Raw genomic sequence first — 12,959 nt, forward strand, 5'->3', positions numbered from 1 at the left:
TCTCATCGATAGCCCGAAGAAGCTGGATCATCAACTATCTTCAGACCCTGACAAAACTCCTGTCAGCAATGCAGCCAACACAGACTCTGAGCCCGAGGACATGAGCCAGCCAGGTGAGACTGAACAGATTAAAGCCAAACATACATTGTACTTTCATTGGTGTGACTTTATCCTGTTAGGACAGTGTATTATCCCTGCCTCGCTTCCCATATTTCCTGTGCACATCTTAAAGAATGGCTTTAAGTGTATGAAATTGGACTATTTTCAGTAAATCAGTCTGGCAATGTTGACAGGTCTGTGCACTTGCTGTTTACTGTAATATTTGCTGAGCCTCTGCTCTGAGCCTAATTTCATGCATATGAATTTCTTCACCAAACCACTTAACCTGCATGTGCATCCTCGTCAAAGCCGCCTAAGTAAATAATATCACATCTAACATTCAATTAGATTTGATGTGAGCTCTTTTCTGCTGGACCATTGTCCCTTGTTCAGCTTAGTTAAACATGAAGTCCAGCCATTGTAGCTTTAGACAAATAAAATATCATTTGTGATGCATTGGTGTTGAATAACTACTCGCCAAACATTTGTTATTTCAGGGTTAAAATCTAAAGTGTGTCTCACATTCATGTTGATTTCTCACTTCCAGAAAAAGACGAACCAAAGCTGACATGTGAGTACTGTGGCTGGGTGGACTTCGCCTACACGTTCAAGGGCTCGAAAAGGTTCTGCTCAGTGGTTTGTGCGAAAAGGCAAGTTACTTTGGGTTTTATATTTCTCCACACATGAACAGTCTATCTGCAAATTCACTTGTCATGATGAAGAAGAAAAGCTTTTTAAAAAGATGTTTCTTTTGAAAATGTCTGTTTTTTTCTGAACAGATACAATGTGGGCTGCACCAAGCGGATTGGGCTTTTCCGTCCAGAGAGGAACAAACCTGCAAGTCGCTGGCGTCGAAGTTCTCAGGGCCGCTCTAGTATAGAGGCTAAAAAGCAGGTAAAGGCTGGCACATATACACTCTTCTTTTTAGGGGTGGGAAAATCTAATCGAAAAATCCGAAATCTGGATTTTTTTTCTTAACAATTTTAAAATCGATTTTTTTGTTAAAAAAAAAAATCTTTTTTTTTTTTTTTTTAATAAAGAAAATTAATCCACTATAAATTTTTTTGTCATTTTCTTTGTTTTTATTGAACTTTTTACTTGTCTTCTTGGGCATTATAGCAGCAGAATGATGATCTGGCTACTGTGTTGTTTTTTCCTAATTGAAATCAAGAAAAATTACGAGCAAAAAGGAGTTTTATTTATTTATTTATTTATTTTTAATTGTTTTTAATCTACAAAAATCATCAATATTGAAGAATTTTGAGAATCGCAATTTAAATCAAATCGGCACCCAAAAAAATTGGAATCGAATCGAATCGGGACAAAAGCATATCGTCACAGCCCTACTTCTTTCTGATGTAGACTTTCTCATTACTGTTTCATCTCTCCTACTATAAATGTTCTCTCTGCACTTTATTTTCTCACTATTTTTTTGTTTTGTTTAGGGTGATGTGTGTCAGCCTGATCATATCCCCTTGTCTGCATTGGTCATCAAAGACACACTACAGCGCTTTAGTCATTTTCCCAGTCAGCGCCACTTATCAACGGCTAATATGGCATCTATCTTTCATCCTCTTCCATTTTCTGCTTTTTACAGAAGTTGTACACATGTGAAGGACTTGTTTATTTTAGTAACACATCTTGTGATGGGAGCCAGAGATGACGGGTTTTATGTACTGTTGCTTTAATTTTACTTAAAATGATAATTTCAAAATAATTAATGACAGTTAAAATGTTTCAGCTTCAGAATACTTTTTCTGTTTTCAAACCTAAAATATCTCGAGTTATATTAAGATTCAAGGGTTGGGTCTTGAACATGCACTGGGGGTGCTTATGTCTCATCTTTGGCTAATAAGTGAGTCAGAGGATTCAGCACCTGGCAAAGTAATCTTTGAGACGTTGTCATTAAACCACCAATCCTATTAACACTGTAAGTGTATCATAGTTATCTGAAGGGATTGCGATGTGTAAATCTTGCTGTTTACCGATGAGCCATTGGTGTGTGAAACACATAGTCTTGACGTCTCTCCTGATTATTTTCATCTCCAGAAACTATCCTCCTCACCGCAACAGACTCAGGGGGGCTCTGTATCCTCACCGCATGCTTCACAGCCCAGTCAGGAAGAGTCCAGCCCATGTTCAGATATGTCCAGCTACGAAGAGCCTCCGTCTCCCCTGTCAGCAGCGAGCTCTGGACCTCTGGCTCCTGCTCCAGCCTCAGCCCAGGTCCCGGTCCACAGGCAGCCAAGCAGGGCGTCTGAACAGGAAGGCTGTGCTGGGAGAGATGCACCGGCGCTATGTGAGCGCTTCCTACCCAACGACCCCACCAAGTGGAACGTGGAGGAAGTTTATGAGTTCATCCGTTCACTCCCTGGTAAGGAGGGACGCTACAGCTTGCATGTAAAACTTTACAGTTCTGAGCAAGAATTGTGTTTCACCGCATCCCTCTGCTCTTAACGCAGGCTGTCAGGAGATTGCAGACGAGTTTCGCTCTCAGGAGATTGATGGGCAGGCTTTGCTCTTGTTGAAGGAGGACCACCTAATGAGCACCATGAACATTAAGCTGGGACCTGCGCTCAAGATCTTTGCACGCATCAATATGCTCAAAGACTCATAGCAGAAGAGTGTGTAGCACTGATGGTGAAGAGTACTAACTGCACTACAACCTGCCCTTCTTCACACTACTGGGCTAGTTTCCCTTTTAATATTTCTCTCAAGGTTGATGGAAGCCAATGAAAGAGATGAAACTTGCCCAACACAACACTTGTCACAACTTCTGTTTTGGTTATTAAGTTGGGACTGATCTGTGTGGCACTGATAAGAGAAAATGTGTTGTTACAGATGTAAATGATTGCATAACATGCATGTATGCACTGCAGCATTTTATGCTTCTATTTGGGGAAATAAAACAGACATGAGAGGAAATGGGATGAAAAAAATAGACGAGGACATAGATTATAGCAAAAAAAGAAAGATATTTTGGTTTATAGTTATGCTTCCGCCACTAAAACCAGAATTCTTGAGGAAAAAAGAAAAACATTCAACCATTGAGTTAAACCGTCACCTTAGTTTGGCTCCACCTGCTATCTCTAGGTCACAGTCAGGAAGTTTGAAACTGCTGTTTTATCTGTACAGAAAAACCTACATGCAACAGAAGTTGTTACTTTGACATTATCAGTTATCTGTTTTATGTGTTAAGATCTGATAACAGTGGACCAGATTCAGCCAGAGATAGAAAAAAAAAAATCTGTGTTTCCATTTGAACATGGAACTGAGAGAAAAAGTGGTGCTGAGACGTCTGAATTTATTATATTAACACATGTTTTTGTACAGTTTTATTAGTATGCGAGTGGAAGTGAGATGGTTGTATGTGTGGCTGGGAACAGAAGACTGCAGTCATTAATTTGTTCATTTTAATTCAGCAGACGCTCCTTTTGCCTTTTCTTACAATAAGACTCACACGGCTTTTGAATACAAAGCTTGAATGCAGAGAAACCAACCGAGCTGCTGCTTTTGTTACATTGATTTCCTTCCTTTCAGTCATCAGCTTTCTCTTATAGATTGCTTAGATATTTTTGCCTGCTTTTTTCCCCAAAATGATTAACTATAATATGACATTTATTTCCCATTTCAGTTTCATAGGAAGACACTAATTTATCCAAGGATTGAATGGGTTTTGCAGTTTTCTTTATACAGCTCTCCTACTTTTTCCTTTTGTTTTCGTCATGCTTTAGGAAAACTCTGGCATGACATTTGTACAGCAGCGGTTTGTACATAGCAGCTCCATTTCCACTCAGGAAAGAGTGGAACTTCCCTTTTTAAGTTATCCTTTCTATTTTGATAACAGAACTTTAATTTTGTTTAATATTTGAAATATGCAAATGTATAAAGTGCCGTTGCCCTGAGAGTTTTTGTTCTTGTCTTTTTAATGAAAAAAATAATTATATGTGCTTGTGTCTTCTTGGTGTGATAGAAAGTGAGCTTTTTAGATGCTTTGTCAAATGCTTGTATTTATGGAAACGGTTTGTTACACATTTTGCAGTTATAAATGATTTACAGTACATATCTGTCTTGGGTGTTTGTTTTTTTTGGGGCTTTTTAAAAAAAAAAAAAAAAAAAAAAGTCAGTTTTAAATAGTTTCTGTAACACTCCTGCAGCTATATTTCTTCTCATAAGTCACTGTAAGAAGACTGCCTTGTGGCTACAAACTGAACATGAGCATTTTGAGTCATTTAATTTCAAATGAATAAGCTTGTGTCTGTTTTTCTGTTGAAGGTGATGGCAGTAATTTGCTTTAATCATGTTTAGTATCTCTTCATAAAACACTTTTTTACAGTGTCCTTGAAGAGCAAAAACTCCATTTAGTTTTATATTTTCCTCTACAAAGAAAGAATCTGCATTAGAAGCTGATAAAGACTTTATCCCCTCAGATCCTGTCACTTGAATAAAAAAAATACTGATCCATTGAGACTTTAGGTTTGACTACAAAAACATTGGAGCCAAATAAATAAATACAATTACTGCCACATTTAAATTTTATCAAAGGAAACGTGACTTATAAAGCAAAGACCCAATTATTTACTGTATTTTATCATAACTGACCTATATTTGAAGTATTTTAGAAGCCTGTAGTCACATTATCTCATCTCAAGCTGTTTTCTCGAAGTTCCTGTTTGGCAACTAACAGGACATTGCCAGCGGTTTACTGGTAATTGTCTCAGACAATACATCTTTTCTTTTTCTTCTTTCACATGCATATCGACCACTTTGTTTTGTTTCCAGAGAACAACAATATAAACAGGTAAACATGCAGAATAGGCTTGTTCTAGTGACAGGCAGCGGTGGTTAACGTTAAGAGCAGCAGGAAGTCACTGTAACGACACGCCCATTGTTTTGATTTGAGAATGGACCAAACTACACAAATTAACACCCTTTTCTGTAGTTATTATTAAAACTAATGATACCAAACTCTTTATAACAGTTAATGCTTCCGTTTTATTTCAGAACTATGCTATTGTTTTGTGTTACGCATTAGATTTTAATGTTTTTTTTTTTTTTTTTTTATTACTTCCCCCCATATTTCGTCGGAAATGGTTCAGCCCGGTTTTGAACTGGGATGATGTTGATTGCGACTTTTAAACTTCACACAGATGCGCTGATGTAAACTTTATATGGTCGGCCACGTTTTGTTTTTTAGCTTTTCAGGTCATAATTAATTTATACACACCCGTCAGGTAAGATACATATATTTCTTCTTACTTTGTATTTTTTTTAAATGTGTGGAAATTATTGGATACTAAAAACACTGCAATGAACTATGATTTTTTTTTTTAACAAGTGAGTCATGGAGTAATGCTTGACTTTGATTTATTATGTTTATCTGGCTTTCACCTACTTAAAAATATAGATCAATAACTTAAAATATGATCATCAAATTAACTGAAATAAAACTCAGAATTCAAGAGTTATCCAGATTTTAATATATTGTTTCTGATTGTATAGTGAGTGTGACTGGTTGCAACAGTCTATGGTTGCAAAGCATCACTTCTTCCAGCATAAGGTCTGTTTGTAGTGTTAACAATGTGGTCAGTTACCCCACATTAACAAAACGGTTTAATATTGTATATTGTTGCAGAAATGTCAAACCAAAGAGAGCAGCTTGGTGATGATTCCCCACCTGAACTTCCATGTTTGGAAAAACTTGATTCGCCTACAGGTATGAAGATTCATCTCACCTGTTATTATTTTCAAGCACATTCGGGACCATATGAGCTATTACCAGTGTTGCAGTTTTAATTATCGCTGTGTGTGTGTCCTGTCTATAATGCCAGGGAGCCCACCCACTGCCGCCTCATCCAGTCTGGTGGAGCTGGAAAACTGTGTTTCCAACCTGAGCCTTGCACATGAGATAGTGGTCAATCGAGACTTCTGCTTCAAACCTGGGGGCCCTCGTGTGGATAGGCAAGAGAAATACCGTAGTCTCACTTCTAACGATAAAAGTAGAGATTTAAATGTAACTGACTGTTTGTTTTGCTTTAGCTTGCAGGGCAGAGTGACGGAGATCATTCACCGGGCATTTTGGGACAGTCTTCAAGAAGAACTCAGCAGTGACCCTCCAAACTACAACCATGCAGTTGTTCTGCTGCAGGAAGTAAAAGATGTAAGTGTCCATCTTTTAGTTTGCTTTGCGGATCAAACCAAAATGTCAGAAATGTCAACTTATATATAGGTACACTAGAACTTACTTTGGCCATCTGTGTTCTGGAGCTGTTTGGGCAGCTCAAGTAGAAACCACCTCTTCTGACTTAAATGTACGGAGCATAATCACAAAGGTACGCATCTGTCTATATGAATTCTTACAATTGCAAATGTCTGTCAGGTTGAAAATGAAGACATGAGGTTAGGAGTCCTGCCTGGACAGCATGTCCTCAAGATTGTGTTAAGGCACAGATCCAAGCAGGGATTTAAGATGTGAAGCATTTGATATATCACGACAATCCTACTGACTAGATGACGCAAAACTTAGAGAAGAAGATTGAATAGTTTTAAAAAAAAAAATGTAAGGAGCATCATATTGTAGGGATGTTTTTATGTAACATGCTGGTGAGGATATATCAGAAAGCCCCCCCCCCCCTTTAGCTCAGGCTGGGTTTGAAGGTTTACATTTCAACAACATGACCTGAAGCACACCGCTAGAAATAGAGGAAAGGGATGGCTTTGGGAAAACTAAAGTCTAAATGTTTTATTCTAAAAGAATATGGAAAACCTCCAAAGCAAAGATGGACCAGGCTTTTAGGAATATTTTACCATCTAAAAAAAAAACCAAACCACTCAAATATAAAAAATTCAATAGCAGTTAAAGCAGATTCTGTGCATAGTGAATTTTACACCACATCACTTTTGCATCAGACAGCTGTTTACTTGGTCTTTCTAAACGGAAGAACATTTGTGCATCACTGCCTGACTCTGATCGCCTCTCACTGACCGCAGAATGCCTAGAAAAGTACAAACACTTACCGTCTTTTAAAGTTTTGTAAAGATAAATCCCAGCAGTGAATTGGATTTAACACAAATCCTGATGAACTCAGCTGATCAGTGATATTTATCGGCTGCACTTCCATGACTACAATCTCCGGTTCCACCACGTCCCTAACAGGCTTTACTAGATTATGATCTGACTGTAGAGGTTGTTGGAGTACGGTGAACTCATTGTCATGTTCAAGAAACCGCTTTGAGATGATTTGAGCTGTGTCACATTGTAAATTTTAACTCTGCAAATAGCAATCACATCATGGTCCTGAAACTATAAAATCTAAGTTTTAAAACTATCTGCACCTAATTAACCAGAGTTGAAAAAAATAAATAGTAGCAAAAACACTTGGATTCCACCACCTTGTAATACAGATGACTGAAGTGGAAAGTGGAAATTTCTGAAAATAAACTAAAGGAAAACACCTCTTCTGGTTGTTATTAGATGCTTTTGTCGCTGCTGATGCCTGGACATGTCCGGCTGAGATCCCAGCTGGACGAGGTGCTGGACATGGAGCTAATCCAGCAGCAGGTGGATCACAGAGCTTTGGATCTTCACAGACTGGCAGCGTTCATCATTGACACCATGGCATCTTTATGTGCTCCGGTGCGCGACCCAGAGGTCAAAGCTCTTCGGGACCTCAAGGACCCTGTGGAACTTCTGAAGTAAGAAACAAATCAGTGTCAGACTGATGTCTGATGTACAAATGTATTTCTCCAGAGGTGTAATGTATCGGTGAAGTCATGTAAAAAAAAAAAAAACAATATCAGAGAACGATGACTTCAAATTCATGGCAGTTAAACCTAAAGATGCTTTTGTTTCTCTGAAATGATCTAACAATAATAATAATTTGCCTGCTCTGCTCTTAAGGGGGATCTTCCATGTCTTGGGACTGATGAAAACCGATATGGTTAACTTCACCATCCAGAGTTTGAGACCTCATCTGTTGCAGCAGGCCGTGCAGTACGAGAGGACCAAGTTCCAGCAGATCCTGGACAAGCATCCAGGTGAGGAGGGATTTCACATCTGTGGGTTTCAGTCTCCAGTTTTACCGATACAGTGATGGTGATTTATGCAAACAATCTAAATGACTTTATGGGAGCAACATTTCAGAATAAAATGTCATGAAACATACCTTGTTTGTCCCAGAGGAATATTTATGGTCATTTGATGCTGTTTTCAATTAAGTACATTTAGATTTCCGTCACTCCGAGTTACGATCCACCCATTTTTCATCCCTGCATATTAGTGAGGTGTTGGACGGTGATTCACTGAACTCTGTCTCAAAGGATCAATAAGAATCAATGGTGCAGAAACAAAGTGTCAGTGTAGTAATCAGAACAGTAAATATCCTTAATGGTACCGTAAATCAGCCAAGTGTTATCAGTCGTACTGTTCACATTTTTTAAATTAATAAATTGTAGCAGAAATTGTAGATCTGCAGCTGAAATGATGCTAATAAGCAGCTCCTCTGTCATGTAATCTTTTGATTTATATCTGTACCTTACTAGTGACCTGTCCAGGGTGTACCCTGCCTCTTGCCCAATAATTGCTGGCATAAGCTCCAGCTTCCCAGCTACTCTTAACTGGAACAAGCATTAAGAAAATGGAGGGATGGATGTTGCACCTTAAGAAATTATTTCTATTTCTTTTGTTCAACCAGTTGTCCAAAACACACAGATGCTAGCATGCAAGGGAGACGTGTAATATTGTCATATTGTACAGTAAAACCAGATAAGTTTAGATACTTTTATTTTTATGAATTGCAAACAGCTGAATACCCTGCTGGCTCATCTTGTAAGCATGTAGACTGCATGAAGGAAGACCCACGCTGTCTGCAGAAATGAATGATTTTCTTCCGCTGTGCTCATGAAAACTGTTATGAAAATGATGCTGCATTCCTGCCAAAAGACCTGCTTAAATCCTACACACCAGACCTGCAAAGAGACTTACGACTTAAGCTGTTTTCACACATGAACCCCCAAGATTTTAAGAGAATGTGCAGTTTGCTTCCCTTACAGGACTCATTGGTTATATCGACCGCCTCATCAGTTGCACTAATGCAGTCATAATAGATGGAAAGTTTTCATTTTAATTTGTCATTTTTCTTCAGCTTCTTTAGACAACACCACAGCTTGGCTTCAAGCAGCAGCATCAGAGGAGGTGTCTGCAATCAGAGCTCGGGCTGACTCTCCTGCTTCTGACAGACAGGTTCAGCTCAGCCCCACCGCTGTCCTGAACCGGGCTTACATGCGTGTGCTCCACTGGGACCTGCAGGACCAGAAATATCCCGAGGTCAGCAGCAGTTAGGAAAATTGCATATCAACGTACATTTCATTATGCTGGTTGATATTTTATTGATTGCTGGGGAATACTCATCTGCTCTGTGCACTTCTCTTCACCCTGCTTGAGGGTAAAGTATGTGACAAGGTACTACGGCTTTCATAGAAAAGCAGCTCGAATCCATTTTTTTCAGATGCATCTGTCAGGGGAACCCAGAAACTTACTAATCAGCATAAGATTAGTTGTGAATGTGTCCAGTTTTACTGATCTGTAATTGTTTTTAGCTTGTATTTCTCAAAAAAAAAAAAAAAAAGAAGTGATCAAAGTGTCTGAGCCTATATATTTATTCATCCGTTATCCAACCCACTTAAAGGTGGAGTATGTAAGATTTTCAATATTTTCAAAATAAATGAACTAATAAAATAACTACAATCATAATTAGATAGTTTTTTTTAAAAATGTAGGTTCCAGTCTGTCCATATTTGATGTGTTAATAAATTACAAGTTTAATTAATGACAGAGACCCTTCTTAAATGTTTGCCTGCCAGTAAAAAAAAGTGCTTTTTGTCATTTGTCATTAATCAAACTTGTAATTTAATAACGTATCAAATATGGACAGACTGGAACCTACATGTTCAAAAAACTATCTAATTATGATTGTAGTTATTTTATTAGTTAATTTATTTTGAAAATATTGAAAATCTTCAAAACTCCACCTTTAATCAGACTAATAGAATAGTTTCACACCTCTATTTTCCTTTTGGGAATCACTGTTGTAAACGATCAGATGCAACATTTTTCTTATGCAAAAGTCATATTAATCATAAAGAAATTACCCTGTTTTGTGTTTACACACACAGACTGTGCTGATGGACCGAGCCCGCTTGGACACTCTGAGCCGGCAGCTCCAGATGCTGGTCCTGGAGGCATCAGTGCTGCTTCTGATCAGTACTCAGTTCAGGAACGTCATTTTCTACTCACAAGGCTTTGTTGGTAAACTCAGGCAGTCCATCACTGCCCTGCTGGAGGGCAGTCACAGCAGGTAAGAGGAGGATGTGGTGATGCATGGGCTGTCGCTGGGAACAGGTATTGTATGACAAAGACACCAATGGAGGTGACAGGAGGCAACAAGCGTGTCAGAACAGATCCACCTAACCTCATTCTTTCTGTTCAAGAGAAGTCCTGTCATCACAAGATGACTGTCCTCAGACAGAAGCCCACCATATGGTCCAAGCTACAATTAAACACAACCCAGTCAGATTTTTTTTTTATTCTCCAAACCACCTTTTTTTTTATTTTTATTTTTTTTATTGCATTTAATCCTAAACACCCTTTGAGAGAAGTTCTTAGGCCTGTAACCTGAATAAATGTCAGCTCAGTGATATTAATGCTTGTTTTTTTTACACTAGGGAAGCTGACCTGAAGAGGGCCCTGTTGGGGATTGGAGAGACGGTGCTGAAGCAGGTGACTGATGCAGTGAGCAGCATGGGAGGAGGAGCGCTGCCTCAGGAGAGCCAGGATCTGCTGAGGGGACAAATATCTGACTTATGGAAGCAGAACAACCCTGTGCGCACACTCATAGGTCAGCCATGAATCCAAGAGAGGTTATTTATTAGTCAGTTCTGGTGGTAGTTCACTTTATTTGTACTGGTCAGAGTAACAGGGATGATATTTACACAGGAAAAGTAGTTTTATTTTTGCGTCTGAAAAAAAAACCAAAAAAAAAAACCTGACTGTTTTCTCTTTTAGTCAGTGTTAGAAAGTGGCATCTTTCATCTTCACTACTTCTGTCCATGTGGAAGCTTTTAAATGTTGAGCAGGGCTGCAGCAGGACGTTGACTTCTCTCGCTGTTTTTCTTAATGAAACACAGGAGAAAGGGTTCAAGACTTCCTCCTGGCCACGCTGCAGGGTGTCCCGGCTAAAAGGAGTCCAGAGCTGCATTTTCCCCTCGGGCTGGTGAGTGCTGAGCTAGCAGAGCTGGGAACGGCCTTTGGGCGAATCGTCCACTTCAACCGAACAGTCTTTGGCCCCTTTTATGCACCCATCCTCAGGAAACTGCTGCTCCCAACAGGAGAGGCTGAGACTGCAGAGGATTTGCGCTAAACTGTGGGCGACCCGAACAGAAGCTGCAATTTGGCATTAAGTTTGTCACTTTAGAGTGTAAATGTGGAGAATAGGAACAATTCAAAGGAAGCTCAGTTATCAGACATCACTCGCAACATAAAAAACCAGGCAGTTAAATGTAAAGTCCTTCAGTTGTTTAATTGACATTTACAGTCTCCAGAAACAAAATGATTTCTTAGATGTCAGGACAAACATGTCCGAGTCAACGCATAAGGCAGTTACTGAATAATTATCATAGTACATGTAAACCAGATAACATGTGTACACAAAAACAAGTAAGACTTTGAAACAGAAAGAAATAATCACGTTTAGTCAAAACAACAGACTGAAATATCCATTTAAAGAAAGATTTTGTAAATAATACTTTATACTAAGTTTTATGTGTCTACGTTTCTGTATGACTTACCAAAGACAGCACGCACTTTTTTGTTCATTTCTTTTCTTTCTTCTTTGCATTCTTAATTATAAAACCAAAAATATACTGATGTGTTAACTACAGGTGTGGGTTGTTTGGGGGGGGGGGGGGGGGTACTAAATGGTGTTTTATTTGTAAACAAAGTGCATTTCATATTTCTCACAGCCATTCGAACGGCGTATGTTACAGGACAAGCAAATGAAAATTTACACTTGAGAATCTACCGAAGAAGCTCTGGATGTGACAAAACCCTTAAAGCATGACAGGATACACAGAGCAAACCAAAATCATCCTGACTAAATGTTTATCCTGGGTGATTTTCAGGGAACGGATTGTTTCTGTTGTGATTTAATTTTACTTATTAAAATTTGAATAAAGTTTGTTCATTTTGTTCAGTGTTTATTTACGTTGTGGAGAGAAAGTGCTTTTAGTTTATTCATATGACAGATTTTTAAATTGTTGGGATTGTGTTTGTAATAAAGACATTGTGCAGCATCTTATGTATTTCTCCTCCTGTTTGAACAAACAAGTCTAACTTTTCATGTCTCTGCTGTGTAAGAATACTTTTGCTTATGTTGTGTAATCCACCACAGGGAACCAGAGCTGATGTACAGTCGATTTTTGTGTTAATAATTTTTTTAAATAATTATTTATACAGGTGTCTTTTATTGTCTTTTAACTTTCATTTAACCAGGAAGTTGCACTGGAATAGGAAATCTCTTTCACACGTTTTAGAGCTACATATGCTTCCATCCAAACGTTTTTCTCTCTAATGTTTGGATGGAATACCAACATACAGCAACAGCAGCATGGCTTTGTGATTTAGAAAGTCCAGGTGCTGGATTGGCCTCAACTCTTAAAGTTTGGATTGGAAGTGCAGGTTTATGGAGCAGCCGACAGTGAGAAAGACATCTCTGCCTGTATCTTCTGATGTGCCTGAAATTGACAAATTTGACCAAGACATCTGAATTATTTTTCCTAGTTTGTAATTTAATATTTTTTTAAAT

General features: G+C 38.6%; 2 protein-coding genes across 2 annotated transcripts in view; both read left to right on the plus strand.

The window, feature by feature from the left end:
* Positions 1-3,991, plus strand: part of phc2b (polyhomeotic homolog 2b) — a 27,746-nt gene extending 23,755 nt beyond the window's left edge. The window contains 5 exon segments of the mRNA XM_079242461.1: positions 13-113; positions 647-749; positions 879-993; positions 2,149-2,473; positions 2,562-3,991. Of these exon segments, the coding sequence (XP_079098587.1) occupies positions 13-113; positions 647-749; positions 879-993; positions 2,149-2,473; positions 2,562-2,716 (799 nt within the window). The 3' untranslated portion in view covers positions 2,717-3,991.
* Positions 3,992-5,251: 1,260 nt separating this feature from the next.
* Positions 5,252-12,059, plus strand: LOC306756830 (T-complex protein 11-like protein 1). The gene is made up of 10 exons (XM_079241709.1): positions 5,252-5,333; positions 5,602-5,659; positions 5,735-5,815; positions 5,931-6,259; positions 7,574-7,794; positions 8,000-8,136; positions 9,243-9,424; positions 10,273-10,454; positions 10,822-10,994; positions 11,284-12,059. Exons 3-10 carry the CDS (start codon positions 5,737-5,739, stop codon positions 11,514-11,516), a joined length of 1,536 nt encoding a protein of 511 aa, XP_079097835.1. The 5' UTR covers positions 5,252-5,333; positions 5,602-5,659; positions 5,735-5,736; the 3' UTR covers positions 11,517-12,059.
* The last annotated feature ends 900 nt before the right edge of the window (positions 12,060-12,959 follow it).

The sequence above is a fragment of the Telmatherina bonti genome (assembly GCF_933228915.1).
Source record: "Telmatherina bonti genome assembly, chromosome: 6".
NCBI classification, from domain to species: Eukaryota; Metazoa; Chordata; class Actinopteri; order Atheriniformes; family Telmatherinidae; genus Telmatherina; species Telmatherina bonti.